At 46.3% G+C, this 16,416-nt stretch overlaps 2 protein-coding genes across 5 annotated transcripts in view; both read left to right on the top strand.

Annotated features, from left to right (window-relative positions):
* Positions 1-2,065, top strand: part of LOC115479511 (collagen alpha-1(XVI) chain-like) — a 136,160-nt gene extending 134,095 nt beyond the window's left edge. For all 4 annotated transcript variants that reach the window (XM_030217456.1, XM_030217455.1, XM_030217454.1 and 1 more), the window contains 2 exons: positions 612-689; positions 1,327-2,065. In XM_030217456.1, coding sequence (XP_030073316.1) covers positions 612-689; positions 1,327-1,523 — 275 coding nt within the window. In that variant the 3' untranslated portion in view covers positions 1,524-2,065. The remainder of the gene's footprint in view (positions 1-611; positions 690-1,326) is intronic.
* Positions 2,066-9,020: 6,955 nt separating this feature from the next.
* PEF1 (penta-EF-hand domain containing 1) lies at positions 9,021-15,844 on the top strand. Its single transcript, XM_030217474.1, has 5 exons — positions 9,021-9,098; positions 10,559-10,844; positions 11,480-11,635; positions 13,678-13,821; positions 15,144-15,844. Exons 1-5 carry the CDS (start codon positions 9,075-9,077, stop codon positions 15,371-15,373), a joined length of 840 nt encoding a protein of 279 aa, XP_030073334.1. The 5' UTR covers positions 9,021-9,074; the 3' UTR covers positions 15,374-15,844.
* The last annotated feature ends 572 nt before the right edge of the window (positions 15,845-16,416 follow it).

Here is a 16,416-nt window from a genome sequence, read left to right as displayed (position 1 = left end):
CCATTCTGCCGAGTCATGCGCAAAGGACCAATACTGACTGTCCCGCCTCCTCCCCATTCTGCCGAGTCATGTGCAAAGGACCAATAGACAGTGTCCTGACTGTCCCGCCTCCTCCCCATTCTGCCGAGTCATGCGCAAAGGACCAATACTGACTGTCCCGCCTCCTCCCCATTCTGCCGAGTCATGTGCAAAGGACCAATAGACAGTGCCCTGACTGTCCCGCCTCCTCCCCATTCTGCCGAGTCTACTACTACTACTACTACTATTTAGCATTTCTATAGCGCTACAAGGCATACGCAGCGCTGCACAAACATAGAAGAAAGACAGTCCCTGCTCAAAGAGAGTCATGCGCAAAGGACCAATAGACAGTGCCCTGACTGTCCCGCCTCCTCCCCATTCTGCCGAGTCATGCGCAAAGGACCAATACTGACTGTCCCGCCTCCTCCCCATTCTGCCGAGTCATGCGCAAAGGACCAATAGACAGTGCCCTGACTGTCCCGCCTCCTCCCCATTCTGCCGAGTCATGCGCAAAGGACCAATAGACAGTGCCCTGACTTTCCCTTCTCCATGTATGCACAAGGAGTTTCTCATTGCACTTTCTTGTATATCAGGTGAACCTGGTATTAAAGGTGAAAAGGGAGTGACTGGTGTTGGTATGATGGGAGATACTGGACCAGCTGGGCCTCCAGGTAAGATGTATTCCTTTTAATGTATTTGTCTGGTGGTGTATTTAAATGTATCTATATTTATTGCAACCCACTTTGGGGAAATCAGATTAAATAAATAGGTAAATACTGGCATGTTATGTGAAACCTGATGCCTGTTATGGCTGGAGAGCTCTCACTGCTTCTGTTTAAAATCCATACGATCTTTCGTCAGTTTCTGGGACTGAGCTGGTGCGTTAAATTGTGCTCATTAAATAATGTGTAGGAACGGTACTGGAGCCTCTTGAGCAACCTGTGAAATGTCATGGTCCTCCTTCTCTTGCCATCCAGTGTAGCTCATATTATCAGCTAATCAGATTGTCCTGTTTGTAACATAGTAAATGACGGTAGATAAAGACCTGTACAGTCCATCCAGTCTGCCCAACAAGATCTAGTCTAAAGCCATTCTGTCTTAACTGGACCACTTTCTGAAGAGCTCCCAGGGCTTGAGTGGTGGCTGAAGATGGAGGAAGAGGACAAGCGACCCAGCTCCTAATGCTTTCCCCGCAGACTTACATTGCCCTTTGCTATGAGACTGGTTTTAGTGCCCTGAAATTTCTTCTTCTGCTTTTCCAGCAGAGACCTCGTTTATCTTTCTTTTATTTTTCATTGTTCTCTTTAGGACCTGCAGGGCCACCGGGATATGGAAAGCTTGGGCCAACTGGGCCAATGGGTCAGCAAGGTATTCCGGGGATCCCGGGCCCTCCTGGCTCACCAGGGCAAAGTGGCAAGAATGGACGCTGCAACCCTTCGGACTGTTTGGGCATGATGTCGGTGGACCACTACCAGCCTAAAAGCATGAAAGGACCGGGGCGATGAGCAGGTCCTTTGGGACTCTTGGGAGAAGAGACTCTACTGGGTCAGCCAGAGTCTAGGCCTGGCTCCAGCCTGTGAATTCTTTGTATTGTTAATATTTCTGTACACTTCCTGTAGCGTTTACCTCTCAGGATGGTATTTTGTGTGTCTTCATGTCATGTACACCATGAGAGTCACCTCACTGACATCTGTGCTCAAGCAAAACACATTTCATGATGGTGCTTATAAGGCCTTAGCAGGACCAGCGTATCTTCCTGCCTCTCTCAAGTTTTCCTGTTTTATACTGATCCTCAGCTTCTCCCCAGAGGGCTGGGCCTGTGCCTTGAAGCTTATCTCCTCTAAGCTGCCATTACGAACTGCATGAAGAAAGTCCATGCAGGGACTTACACCGGGACTGACACACCTTTTCTGTCTACTGCTGCTAAGATTCGGATTTTGGTGATACAGGCTGAGCCTTTGACTTTCCATAGTTTTGAAGATGCCTTTTCTTCCCTTATTCCACCTGTTACCTTTTCTTCCTGTGGCTGTGGGATTGGGGGGGGGGGGGGACACAGGGGACAGACAGCTCCAGTGTGAAAAGGGGTTTTTAACCCCAGTGTAGTACAGGCATTGTGGAAAGGGGTAGCTGTGACATGGTTTATCCTGCTCTGTTTTTCCTCATTTTAGAAGAGGATTTAGAAAGATCTTTTAACAAACCCGTGAGGTTCTTTTCTCTTTCTATGTCCTCAGAGTAGAGTCAATTTCACCTTGCTCAGGAGGGCAGGATTTTGGACCCACGTGGGGAAAGCAGAAGAATCTGGGACTGTGCAGGGGAGATGCTTTCTGTGGGTGAACATGTAGGAATTTCTAGTTATTTAGTCCAAATTGCTGTTGGTTTTCGATTAAATTCCTTTGTTTGTATAGTGGGCATTGTATAAGTCTGGAAAGCTAAACAAATGTTTCTAATTTGAATATAATATTCAAGGCACCCAACAGAAAGTTGTAGCTGGCATAGTGCAAAGGGTTAAATGCAGTGTCTCTAACCCCTGGCCCTGCAGCAGATTGACCTGGGATAAGAACATAAGTGTTGCCATACTGGGACAGACCAAAGGTCCATCAAGTTTCCAAAAAACTGTTCATTTCTTGCATGTTTGAATTTTTTTTTTTTTTGCCAACCATGGGTTTGAAAAATATTGGACATGTTTATTATGATTTCAACTAAAAGCACAACCCCAAGAATATAATTTAAAAAAATACTGGCTGGCCCTCAAATTCTGTGTGTTTGTCTGTATTCTTGAAGCGTCTGTGTGGAGAACCAGGGTCCCTATAGGCTGCTTTTGGACCATTTGAATGGTTTGTACAATGTCTGATTACGACAGTGAAGTCCTTCAGAGCTGCCGTTTGGAACCACTGCAGCTTTGCTCTGGTCTCACTTTTTTTCACCTGTTCCAATTTCCTCAGGCAGCCAGACCAGGAGAGAGGTGGGGGCAGCAGCCGTTGCTACATTTATAGAGTTATTTATTAAGATGTATTTACTGCCTTTTTGAAAGAATTAACTTGAGGGTTTTTGGTAGTTATTAAACGTTAGCTACCTTTATGAAAAAAGGTAAAATGACCAAATGTCAGTGTAAAACTTGAGGATATGAAATTAAATCCTAGTAATAGCACAAATATGATACAGTGTTGGAAATATATAAACATTTATTTTTTTATTAGGCTTTATTTACTGCCTTTTTGACGAAATTCATTCAAGGCGGTGTACAACCAGTTCAATCTGAAACTATCAACAGAAAAAGTAGTGACATAACAGTACATATTATGGCATAGTCCTGCTACCTCATTCTGCCTCGCCTCACCCTATGCTTGGAACAACCTTCCTGAACCCTTACGCCAAGCCCCCTCCCTGCCCGTCTTCAAGTCTTTGCTTAAAGCCCACCTCTTCAATGCTGCGTTCGGCACCTAACCCTTACCGTTCAGTGAATCCAGACTGTCCCAATTTGACTGCCCCTATCGGACCGACCGTTCACTTGTCTATTAGATTGTAAGCTCTTTGAGCAGGGACTGTCTCTCTTTGTTAAATTGTACAGCGCTGCCTAACCCTAGTAGCGCTCTAGAAATGTTAAGTAGTAGTAGTAGTATTACATATAGCAGTGATTTAACCAGAGCTGAGATTGTGATGTCATAATGCCTCATTCCACCAATGCCTAAGAGCCAACCTCATCAGTGATGTCACAATGGCTCGACTGTCCTATACTTGGCCCACTTCCCCCCTTAGTGTGAAGAGTTTCAGTCTCTGGTATCCAGAGCTGAGATTGTGATGTCATAATGCCTCATTCCACCAATGCCTAAGAGCCAACCTCATCAGTGATGTCACAATGGCTTGATTGTCCTATATTTGTCTCACTCTTATCTATTAGATTGTAAGCTCTTTGAGCAGGGACTGTCTCTCTTTGTTAAATTGTACAGCGCTGCGTAACCCTAGTAGCGCTCTAGAAATGTTAAGTAGTAGTAGTAGAATGTCGACACAATACACAATAAAACATCGTAATAGACAGCAAAGGATGGAACTGGAACATATAGACCAGGGGCGTATCTGCGTGGGGCCACAGGGGCCTGGGCCCCCGCAGATTTCGCCCTGGCCCCCCTCCCCGCCGTCAACCCTCCCCCGCTGCTTACTTTTGCTGGCGCCGAGGTCCGACCCGCAATCTTCGTTTTTCGTCTACCTCCGTGGCCATGCTTCCAGGAAGTAACGCTGCAGTGCTGATTCGTTGAATCCAGTTCGGCGTCTGACGTCAGACGTCGAACTGGATTCAACGAATCAGCACTGCAGCGTTACTTCCTGGAAGCATGGCCACGGAGGAAGACGAAAAACGGAGATTGCGGGTCGGACCTCGGCGCCAGCAAAAGTAAGCAGCGGGGGAGGGTTGACGGCGGGGAGGGGGTGGAGAGAGGCGGCGGCGGCGGCGGGGGGGGGGGGGGAGGGAGGCAAAAAATGTGCCCCCCCTCTCTGGCTGTGGCCCCCCCTACCGCCGGATTCCAGATACGCCCCTGATATAGACAGATAAGACAGAGTAGCAGGAGTTAGAGAATAAGGGGACCAATTTAAAGAAAGTGGCATGTGAAGGTACAAGAGAATGATCTCAGGTAGGGTAGGAGTGGATAAGAAAATCCTGCTACAGTGCTGTATTTACAGCCAGTCCATGTGTGTGTGAGAGAGAGACTAGTAAGTTAGTTACTTCTTCCACTAAAGTAGGGGCGTAGCCAGACACCCAATTTTGGGTGGGCCTGGCCCAAGATGGGTAGGCAGAACTCTGCCCTGTCCCACAAGTGCCCCCTCCTCCCCCGCATACCTTTTAAATAGCAGATTTTCACCGACAGCAAGCAACAGCTAATACACACTGCTCATATTGGCCCCACAGCCTTCCCTCTGATGCAACTTCCTGTTTCCGCATAGGCGGGCTGTGGGGCTGGTGCGAGCAGTATGTAGCTGTCGCTGCAGGCGAAGATCTTCTATTTAAAAGGTATGCAGGAGGGACAGTTGTTGGGAGTTTTCGGCTGGTGGGGCTAGGGGATCCCTGCCAGCCACATCGCAGCTGTACTGCTACTGGGTGGGCCTGAGCCCAAAGTGGATGAGCCTGGGCCCACCCTTAGCTACGCCAGTGCACTAAAGGCCTGGTTGTAGAGCCAACCTTTCACCTGCTTCCTGAAGTAGAGATAGTCTTGTGTTAAGTGAAGCCTTTCAGGCAGTGCATTCCTGAGTGTGAGGGTACTCGCTGCCAGGCATCAGTGTGTGATGTCCTTTGGAGAAGGTGTGGTTAGAGATACTCCTTGGAAGGACCTTAGTGACCTTGAAGGTTGTCAAAGAGAGATCCTGTTCAGTTACTCTGGGCCATTTCCTTTAAGGGCTTTGAAGATCAGAGATAGTTTTAAATTTAGCCCTGTATTGTACTGGTAGCTGGTGACGGTTTTGCAAAAACTCTGATGTGGTCACGTCACTTACAACCTTCTATCAGTCTTGCTGCAGCATTTGCAAACCCTTTGTAGTCAGACCAGTATACAGTGCATTACAGTAATCCAGTCTTGATGTTATCATGGCTTGAACCACTGAGACAAGAGTTGCCCTCTTGATGTATGGAGTGAATCAGCATAGTTGTTGCAGATCATAGAAGCAGCTCCTGAAGGTTGCTTGGATTTGAAGGGTCAGCGTAAGTATCGAGTCTAGCTGTTTCTCAAGGCTCCTGACTTGTGATTTGAGGGGCAGTTCATATCTCCCCAAAGAGAGTTTAATGTTAAGGACCTACAGGAGCACAGTTTTACTTGGTAGGCAAAGTTTGTTGTCTTGAGCCCATTCTTGAACTGATGTTAGACAGGTAGTCGGTTTATGCAGGGCTGGTGGGTAAGTCAGGCTCAATGGGTATGAATAACTGGACATCATCCATGAAGATGTAGAACTGAGCGTCCATCAACTGAATCAACTCGGCTAGAGGTAGATATAAAACAGAATAGGCAGCAGTACCGATCCTTGTGGTACCCCACAGGTCAGCACCCATGGTGGTGATGAGGTGCTGCTGAACAGTATGGACTGTTGTCTATCTGATAGGTCTGAACCAGGCAAGTACTATGCCACTGCTTCTTGTTTCTGTCAGTTGTTATATGTGATCCACAGTCCCAAAAGCTGTTGAGAAAACTGAGCACAGTAGAACATTGGTATAACAGAAAAATGATACATCAGCACAATACAAATGAAATATCTTAGGCAGCGCAGTGGAACATTCAGAGCACAATAGCGGGAATAGGAATCAATTCAATGCAGGCGGAAGAGAGGGAGGATCATTCTGTTTAATTACGGAAATATTGGGCCAAAAGCTAGTTAATGTGGAAAGTGCACTTAATGCTCTTGCATTGGCAGCAGGGAAGATAGCACTGCGGGGGTGGGGGCAGGGATACAGGGAGAGGGACCCCCTCCCCCAATCTGGGCCCAGGTCAGTGGAAGCAGCTTTTGCTCAATGGCACAAGGTGGCACTGACAGCTGATGGGGGTAAAGCAAGACTAAGGAAATTTGATTGAGAACAGTTGAAGTCAATTAGGTTAGTTTCTGTTTCCTCTTCCCCGCGCAGCCATCTTTCCACGTACACTCAAAACAAAGCAAACAAACCTATGAGTTGCCTGCATCCACGTTGTCATTCTTTATTGTTGGTAGCATTTTTATTTAATCTCACTTATATTTTCAAACATGCCAGCATCTTGTGCAGCATACGGATGTACACAGAGGAAGTATAATAACGGAATAACTTTTCATAGGTAGAGTAGTAATTTGTGGGACACCCTAGCATATGTTATATTCATGCAGAGATTTTTTTTTCTCCTGGTAAAGGGCCATTAAAACAGACATCATGTTATGAGAATCAGGTGCTCAACATTCAGAATTTCTATTTATTTATTTACTTATTTATGACATTTATATCCCACATTAAACATGAATTAGGTTGAAACTTGAGCGCATTTAAAATCTTTTTTTATTCCTGTTCCTAGATCAAAAGAGAAAGATGGTTTATGGGAACTTGCTCCTTTTGTGTTGTGGAATGCAGTGTTATATTGTAAAAATGCACTTAATATTGTTTATTACTACTATTTGAAAGAGAGATATTCAATAATGAGGGCAGAGCTACCTTCATGCAGCAGTCCAGTCAGTCTAAATATGCCAACATTTCCAGTTCTGTGATATATATTTCTTCTTCATGTCTGTTTGGTTGTAAAAAGCATGTTTTTTTGGAGGGGGGGGGGCTTAATCCCGGCTCCTGGCTGTGTGCTTGTATGTAGATGGGTCCTTAGAATAATGATGGCTAAGGGAAAACAGCAGTAGAACAGATGGAGCTGAATGACATTTATGTTTTCCAAGTAGTGATGAACAGTTTGATGGGATGTCCTTGTTGTGAGACCAGAGTAAATCATTTCTTAGCTTCTTATTTAAAATTAACCAAGGAGGAACAAATGGTGGTGGAGGGGAAATGACTCACCATACGTTCAGCAAACAAAATCTAGCCTTAAAACTATTAGCTGGTTGCTATTTGGCAGAAGTTAAGTTGAAGTCAAGCTTCCTAATATGATTTGATAACTGCATGTTCTCAGTTATTACCGAAATGCAAACACAATTATAATGTCAATACGTTTTGGATGTTTCTGAGTTCTGTTATTCTGTCTCACTGTATTTCCAGTTTTGGACACAGTATAAGTCATCACAAAGACAAAATATAAGAAAACCAATGGACTGCATTAGGGGCTTATAGCCCATTTAGTTTAAATAAATGAGAGATCTGCATGAAAGAAAATATTTATTATTATTTTGACGTTTGAGCATTTTCAGGGACAAGTGGTTTTCATGACAGAATAAGCCATTTGTACAAAAGCAATGAGGTGAAGATGTGATTCCATCTGCCCCAATGAAAGGAAAGTTTAATGTAGCCTAGTGGTTAGTGCAGTGGACTTTGTTCCTGGGGAACTGGGTTCGATTCCCACTGCAGCTCCTTGTGACTCTGGGCAAGTCACTTAACTCTCCATTGCCCCATGTAAGCTGCATTGAGCCTGCCATGAGTGGGAAAGCGCAGGGTACAAATGTAACAAAAATAAAATAGATACTATTGGAGATTCTACATGGAATGTCCTACATGGAATGTTGCTACTATTGGAGATTCTACATGGAATGTTGCTATTCCACTAGCAACATTCCATGTAGAAGGCTGCACATGCTTCTGTTTCTGTGAGCCTGACGTCCTGCACGTACGTGCAGGACGTCAGACTCACAGAAGCAGAAGCCTGCGCAGCCACATTGGTGATCTGCAAGGGCCGACTTCTACATGGAATGTTGCTAGTGGAATAGCAACATTCCATGTAGAATCTCAAATAGTAGCAACAGTGGAGGACTGGCCTAGTGGTTAGGGTGGTGGACTTTGGTCCTGAGGAACTGAGCTTGATTCCCACTTCAGGCACAGGCAGCTCCTTGTGACTCTGGGCGCAAGTCACTTAACCCTCCATTGCCCCATGTAAGCCGCATTGAGCCTGCCATGAGTGGGAAAGCGCAGGGTACAAATGTAACAAAAAAAAAAAGCTATTAAAAAAAAACCCTTTTGTCCTCCACCTTTCAAGGCACTGCCTATCCAACTGGAACAGCTTTTGCCTTTTTTACAGATGGATAGTCCGTTATTTCTAATAATCTTTCACTATTGTTTTTCAATAGCGTTTGCTATTGTGTGCACCAGTGTGGTCGCAAGCTCCGCCTACTGCCAGCAAGCTCCGCCTACTGGCTTCATAGGGGCTAAATCCAGGCGGTTAGATTATACGGCCTATGAAGCCAGTAGGCGGAGTCACAAGCGCAGGACGAGTCACACTCGGGCTCTTGGGAAAAAGGCAACGTCCCCTTTAAGAGCTGCCGAACGTTTACTGACGGACAGAAAGGACTAGCCAATGGGTTTGGACGCCAGTCGACGCTGCAGCCAATCCGCTGAGGGGTTGAGGGGAATTGTTGTGCAATAGTCCCTCCTGGCCGCGGCGGCTGGTGGTGGTGACGTCAGAATCGTAATGGCGAGTTACCCGTACGGACAGGTACTGGAAGGAGCGGGAGCGGATTCTCTGGGTTCCGGAGTCGGTTCCCCCGCTAGCCAGCTCTGGGCCGGGCGGGTTTGGGCTCGGGAAAGACCAAATATACGGAGAGAGCAGTAATGGCACCACGTGACAAAGAGAGCGAGACGCACCCGAGTCCTCACCCCATTCCCGTCCCCCTCCCCCACTCCTGCCTGCAGAGTGGCTGATTCCACCCCTCCCCCCTTATCCTTTGGGCTTCCTGTGGGTTATCTTTAGGTTTATTATTATCAGGGCTTTTTTTTGAGGGGGTACTCGGGGGTACTGAGTACCGGCAGGGCTTTTTTGAGGGGGTACTTGGGTGTACTGAGTACTGGCACCTTTTCCAGTGTCTGCTAAAATTGACCCATGGACCCCAAGCTCACGCTCTACACACCAATTCTGCCTTGCCATAGATTCTGACTGATTGCAGGGGGGCTGGCTATTGTGGGGTGGGTCACTCAGTGATCACCCCAACCCTGAAGGGTGGCCTGGCATTTGAGTACCAGCTCCTTTTTTGCTAGTAAAAATGTACTGATAAATATTATCATTTTTTGTTGTTACATTTGTACCCCGCGCTTTCCCACTCATGCGAGGCTCAAATTTATTTACTACCCTTTTGAAGGAATTTAACATTTGACCTTTTTTAGGAGACCGTGACCTCCTCCTGGACTTCTTCAATGGCCTCCAGGTTTTTACATGTTTAGGAGAATTTATTTTTTTATTTATTTTATTGCATTTGTATCCCACATTATCCCACCTACTTGCAGGCTCAATGTGGCTTACATAGTTTTGTTAACATTGTCATTGCAAGGTGACATATACACATATCCACTGTGCAGTAGGAATGGATCCTCAGAAGCTTAGCCGAAATTGGGTGGCGGAGCAGGTGGGGGACGAGAGGTTGGTGGTTGGGAGGCGAGGATAGTGCTGGGCAGACTTATACAGTCTGTGCCCGGAAAAGGACAGGTACAAATCAAGGTAAGATACACAAAAAGTGGCACATATGAGTTTATCTTGTTGGGCAGACTAGATGGATCATGCAGGTCTTTTTCTGCCGTCATCTACTATGTTACTATTTAATGTTGCAAAAACAAAAAAGGAGGTGAAAACCCTCACGAAACCGTGGGATATAAAACAAAAAGTGAGGAGACATAGAAAGATGTTGATCCACAAGCAGCCAGTTGAAAGAAAATATTTCACTGTCTGCCTGTATTAATATCATGGAAGCCTGGGTTAAGTGCCCTTATAGCAGTGTGCTACTGAGGAAAATGTTTTGTTCATAATTTATTAATTCGCCCAACTAATAAGGGAAAATTAAAGAGAAGTAGCATTTGCAATTTCCAGTCAGCAGAAAAGGAATCCTCTTAAAATATGTTGTGCTTTCCTTTGTTTACATGGTGCTTATGTGGTTGGATCTCCCTTGTTTTGTACTTTCTCTCCAGGGTTACCCTGGGTCAGGAGGACAAGCTCCAGGAGCTCCACCAGGCGGTTACTATGGTGGACCAGCACCTGGAGGACCTTATGGACCGTCATCTGCAGCAGGAGCCTATGGGCATTCTACATCAGGGGGCTTGCCATCAGTTGCTCCTGGCGGACCATATAGCGGGTCAGCACCTGGAGGGCCATATGGAGGGCCATCCACTAATCCATATGGTGCAGCTCAGCCAGGACCTTATGGGCAAGGACCTGCAGCTCAGCCAGGACCTTATGGACAAGGACCTGCAACAGGTGAGTGGAGAAGTGTAGAGTGGAATACTCTTTGTGTACAAGTCCATGCTGAAGATAGGGTGGAAGAAACTCTTGAACTTGCTAAGGGGGGGTGGCCTGAAATGTTGGGCTGAAAATACTTGATCCAGCCTGTTTTTGGTTTCTTCATTCATAGTATGAGCTGCAGGTTTTTTTTTACTCGTTTTCTAATGGTCACTATGGGGAAACATCTCATCCTGCTTGGGATTGTATATCACCCAGCAAGTTGTACTCTGCTAGTCTCCTGTTTGAAGGCTGCCTTTCGGTTTTGAGCTTATGCTCGTGTTGTGTGTGTTTTCAGTGTGACCACGGTTCATTGTTGTGGCTGACATATTAACAGACCTGTTTGTATCTCAGTGTTTGTCACAAAACAGTTAATGTCTGGCATCGTCATGTGGTCAAGTGTTTAGCAGGGACACATTGTTTATTCTAAGTCTGTACTTAATCCCAGACATGTTTCAGTAATTTCTGTTGTCTGATATTGTGTGATTGCTCTAGCTAGTATGGATCGGAATTGTAACATTTTGTTGTACCATAGAATTTGTAAACTGCTTGAAATTATCGGACAAAATGAAACTATCGATTCGTTATGATGTCTGGACTTTTCTTTCATACAGGTGCCATCCCACAAGGTGTGGACCCGGAAGCTTTCTCCTGGTTTCAGACAGTAGATTCGGATCGCAGTGGCTATATCTCCTTAAAGGAACTCAGGCAGGCTCTAGTCAACTCCAACTGGTCTGCATTCAACGAGGAGACCTGTCTAATGATGATGAGTGAGTACGGCTTCATCCTGAAGGATGTCTCTCCAAATGGCTTAGTTTCTGTATAACTAGCCGTTGAGCCCGTAAAAACAGGCTAGTATAGGAAAGGGGGGGGGGGGGGGGGGGTTGAAAGCCCCTTCCCGTTGCCATTGCAACGCTCGCCCCCCCCCCCCCCCCGAGTCGCCGCCACCCCTCCATCCGGCCCGGGCCCTCGCTGCGCTATTGAAACAGCGAGGGAACGCAGCACACAGCTCTGCTGAGCTGCCGTCCTTCCTTCCTTCTTCTCTGCCTGTGTCCCGCCCTCGTGTGATGTAACGTCGTCGAGGTTGGGACACAGGCAGAGAAGAAGGAAGGACCCAAATGCATTAGGTTTTCAAGGTTTTCAGTCTTTACAGATTTATATATAGTAGGGCTGCATTTCGAGTAAAATTTGTAATCACGATCAAGTGCATGATTAAAATTTTGATATCGCAATTAATTGCAGGGTATGGCCAGCAATCCATTGGGGGGAGCACAGGGAAGGACTGAGGGGCATGCATTTCCTCTCCCCCCCCCCAATTAGACGTCATACCTTTGCTGGCAGCCCTGCCAGTCAAAGAAATCTCAGAGCAGCCCCCTTCCTTCTTGTGCTGCCTCAGGGGCAAGGAATTCAGCGTGGTACCTCCAGCCCCCCGATGCCAGCACTCCCTAAACATTCACAGTTCTTGCATAAGCTGAGCATGCTTGGGGAGTGCAAGCTCCTGAGGCAGTACGAGGAGGAAGAGGGTGACTCAGGCAGAAGAATTCTTCGGCTGGCAGGGCTTGAGCTACCCCTGTATAACTAGCCGTTGAGCCCGTAAAAACAGGCTAGTATAGGAAAGGGGGGGGGGTTGAAAGCCCCTTCCCATTGCCGCTGCAAGGCTGCCCCCCCCCCCCCCCCCCCCGAGTATTTGTCCCTTTTCCTGCAGACAGAAGATTTCTTCGGCTGGTAGGGCTTCAGCTACCCCACCAGCCATTGAATAGGTACTGTAGCTTTGGAGGGGGCCTAAGTGTCCGCTCCTGTGGCTGTGACACTGATTAAATGCCCAACTCTCTGTCCCTTCCTCTTCTGTCATGTACCCCCGGGTCCATTCTCTCAACACCCCCCCCCCCGGTCCAACATTTTTCTCTTTTTCTTCCTTCCCTCTACCCTCTCCAATCTAGGTCCATTATCTATCTCTCCCTCACTCACTCTCTCCCTTAATTTGTTTTATCTCACTATTTCTCCCCCCCTCCCCCAGGGTGCACAGTCCACTCTCCCTCGTCTTTGTCTTGCCCACAATCCTCTCTCCCCCCCCCCTCCCTCCCAGGTACCCTGTTTCTTTCTCTCTCTCTCTCCTTTCCCCCTCTCAAGACCACCCCAGGTTCTCCCTCCCTACCTGCAGTTGGCCTTCCCTCTGATGTGCGTCAGAAGGGGGTGGGACGTGTCCAGGGAGGGGGGGAGGCCCGCCGCAGGCAGCTTTTAGCACTGTGTCCATGGCTGCAGAGCTGAGGATTTTACTGAAAATGGGAAAAAAAAGGTAAAACTCAAAAAACGGGTGGGAAAGGAAGAGAAAAGAGAGCCATCGGAGATGTGTGTGTGTGGGGGATGCCAGACCATGTGTGTGCGGCTGTGCATGGTAGAAGACAAATCAGTAATTGCGATTAATTTTAAAAATCTTTATTCATGATTAGCATGTTAATTGCGACATTAACCACGATTAACATGCGGCCCTAATATATAGCAGGACATAGAGGTTTACATCACGTTGAACTCTTCATTCTACAGTGCTGTGCTCAGTTTGTGAGAAGGTAAATATGGCAAGAATTAGAGAGACCCAAGTGCTCACACCGTTCTCTCTATTATAGCGAACCAGATTGGTGTGTTTTGCCTTCTGGATGTTCTTTTGTCACTGCTATAAATTTAAGAATAGATTCCAAGTGCGACTGGCATCTTGTTTAATGCAGTGTTTCTCAGTAAAACAGTATTGGAGATCGCCCTGAGTTTAGCCTTTCAAATCTGGCCCAGAACTCTGTATTTGTCCCTTTTCCTGCAGACATGTTTGACAAATCAAAGAGCGGAAGGATAGATCTCTTTGGGTTCTCGGCCCTGTGGAGATTCATCCAGCAGTGGAGGACTCTTTTCCAGCAGTACGACAGGGACCGCTCAGGCTCTATAAATGCTGCCGAACTTCATCAAGGTGAGGAGCTGGGGGCGGTGCAGAAGGACACTTTAAAACCCTTGAACTCCATTTTGGTTTGGGTTTATCCAGGGCAACTGAACTTTAAAAATCTTGGGCCTGGTATTCAAAGCTTTGAGAATTATGCTGCAAAGGTGGCTTTTTTTTTTTTTTTTTTAATTTAGTAGAGCTGAGGCCTAAATTTATCATCAGAATTTCACTAAACTCCTAAATTTAGGAGCATAAATAAGAGGATGGCAACAGGGATGGATTTAGGGTGTGGAAAAGAAGTTAGGATTTTCAGAACTAGGCTCATACATCTAAGCTAAATTTATAAGCATAATTTTTAAGCTCCTAAGTTAAGATGAATTTTCAGCCGAAAAGTTATGCTTCTAAAGTAGAACATATATTTAGGAGTTCAGCATTTTCTGAACATCCTTCATCCAGTTTCCTCTGTCAGGACAGGGATCTGGCACCATCCTGGGATCTTTCTCTAATTTATTTTCAGCAGGGGGCAGTGCACCAGGGCTGATTCTGCAACCCTATGATAATCAGCCCTAAATCTGACTACTTTATGTCACAGCTCACTCTGTGACACTCCCCAGGGGAGTGAGCTGGGAATCAGTACCAGGTCCATGATGAGAACTCCTATTGCCAGTGGGCTAGTTCTTTTCATCTGGTTTCATTCCGATTTCTGCCATCGATAATAAAGCCTTAGTGACACTGGGCTCCTGCTTGTAATGTGCCCTTCACATTCCAAATGTTTAGATTCCCTTTTTCTTTTCCTTTCCTATTGCAAAAGTAGCTTGTTGGGTTCAGCTGAAATCACAGGGAAGTCATGAAGTATTTTGGAAGCTCCCCTGTTGCTGGCGGACGTGGTGCTTTTTAGAAGCTGCCCTTCCCCTGTATCACCGTCTGACCCTCCCTAATGTTTAATGACTATTAATGCAGGTAATGAAAATTGTCATAATTTGTAGTACAGACAGAAGCAAAGCACCAGTAAGATTATTTGCAACAACCTAGACCCTTGAAAGTCACCATTAAAAGGCTGGTCACGTGTTCTGCTGCCAGGGGAACTGCAAAAGGTGTGTTAAGAACAGGTGAGGGGTGCTGAGCACTTCGTTTCTATGTGCCTCCCACGTAAATCTGGGCTTGGTTTTTAAATGTTGTATACACAGCCAGACCCTCTTTTTTTTTTTGCCAACCTTAGATACAATTTCTGCATATCTGCCTCCGTAGGTTCATTCTGAATTAACGTCCAGAATATTTACATGTTTGTCACTGTTCGTCGTTGACGTATTTTTGGTGCCATAAGCTGAGATTCGCTCATTTCTTTCTTCCAGCACTGTCCCAGATGGGCTACAGCCTGAGCCCCCAGTTGGTGCAGACTCTGATGGCACGTTCTTGCCGAAATATGGCCAACACTGGTGTGCAGCTGGACCGCTTCATCCAGATTTGCACACAGCTGCAGAGTATGACGGAGGCGTTCCGGGAGAAAGATGCCGCTATGTCGGGCAGTGTTCGCCTAAGCTATGAGGATTTCCTAATAATGACCACATCTCGCCTGCTATGATAATCTCTTGCCAAGAAGCAGTAAGGCCACAGAAGACCCTGAATCTTGTAAGGGCAGACCAGTGATTTGTTTTTTTTTTTTGTTTTGTTTTTCTTTCCCTTTGATCAGTATGTCCTTCAGCTGGGACCAGTTCATTGAAGAGGAGAAGATTTGTGCTTGACTTCAGTGGTAAGATGGGAGGAGAAGCAGCTCGTTGAGTCCATCAACTCACGTCAGCTGTTCGACTTTTATATCATGCCCTTTGCTTTTTAAAGGTTAGAAGCTGTATGTGATGATCCATCTTAACTTTATCCACCTATGATACCCGATCTTTTATCAGCCAGAACGCTGCTCAGAAAAGACTACGTACTGTTGTGTCAGAGGCCTTGCAACCACTGTGAACGACTGCCGATGACAGCAAAGTCAAAATCTCTGGAAGAACGGCCTCAGCTCAGGCTGGGGGATTTGGGGTTACTTTGGGTCGGACCATTTAAAAAAAAAGATTTTCTCCGCTTACCCCTCATCCAAGTGCTCTTAGTTGGGTCATTAGTCTATCTCCATCCTCACTAGCATACAGACATCCTACCTTAGTCACTTGCCTCACCAAAGCAAGAAATCCAGAACAATATTGAGCAGTTGAAATGTACGAAGGACTGCAGGTTTTCTGGGCTGTGTCCCTTGCTGCTGTCCGGTTACCCTTATCCTTGTTTTGAAACAAGAAGTCTAGTGAAAGCTTTGGCAGTTTACCCTGTTTCCCAGCGCTTCACTCCTTTCTGTTTCAGCATTTGGAGAGGGAGCCCAGCCTTCCTCCTTTTCTCTCTCGGAGAGCAGAGACTTCCCTTTGCAGCAGATTAAAGTTCCGTTAAGACTTGAGCACTTTACAGAACACCTGCTTCTAAAGGCCAAGTTCAATGTTCCCTTCTACGTTTTTTTTTTTTAAATTTAAGTATGCAGCTACTGTTCCTGGTTGGGGGGGGGGGGGGGGGGGACACATTCCTAAGCACCAAGTGCCCGGTGAACTGAAATTTATAAAAGTTGTCGAAGCCCCTGTCTTTCTTGTGAGT

This window comes from Microcaecilia unicolor, chromosome 11 (genome assembly GCF_901765095.1).
Source record: "Microcaecilia unicolor chromosome 11, aMicUni1.1, whole genome shotgun sequence".
In the NCBI taxonomy this organism is placed as follows: domain Eukaryota; kingdom Metazoa; phylum Chordata; class Amphibia; order Gymnophiona; family Siphonopidae; genus Microcaecilia; species Microcaecilia unicolor.
Note: the sequence above shows the minus strand (reverse complement) of the source record. Positions and strands in the feature narration are given on the sequence as shown.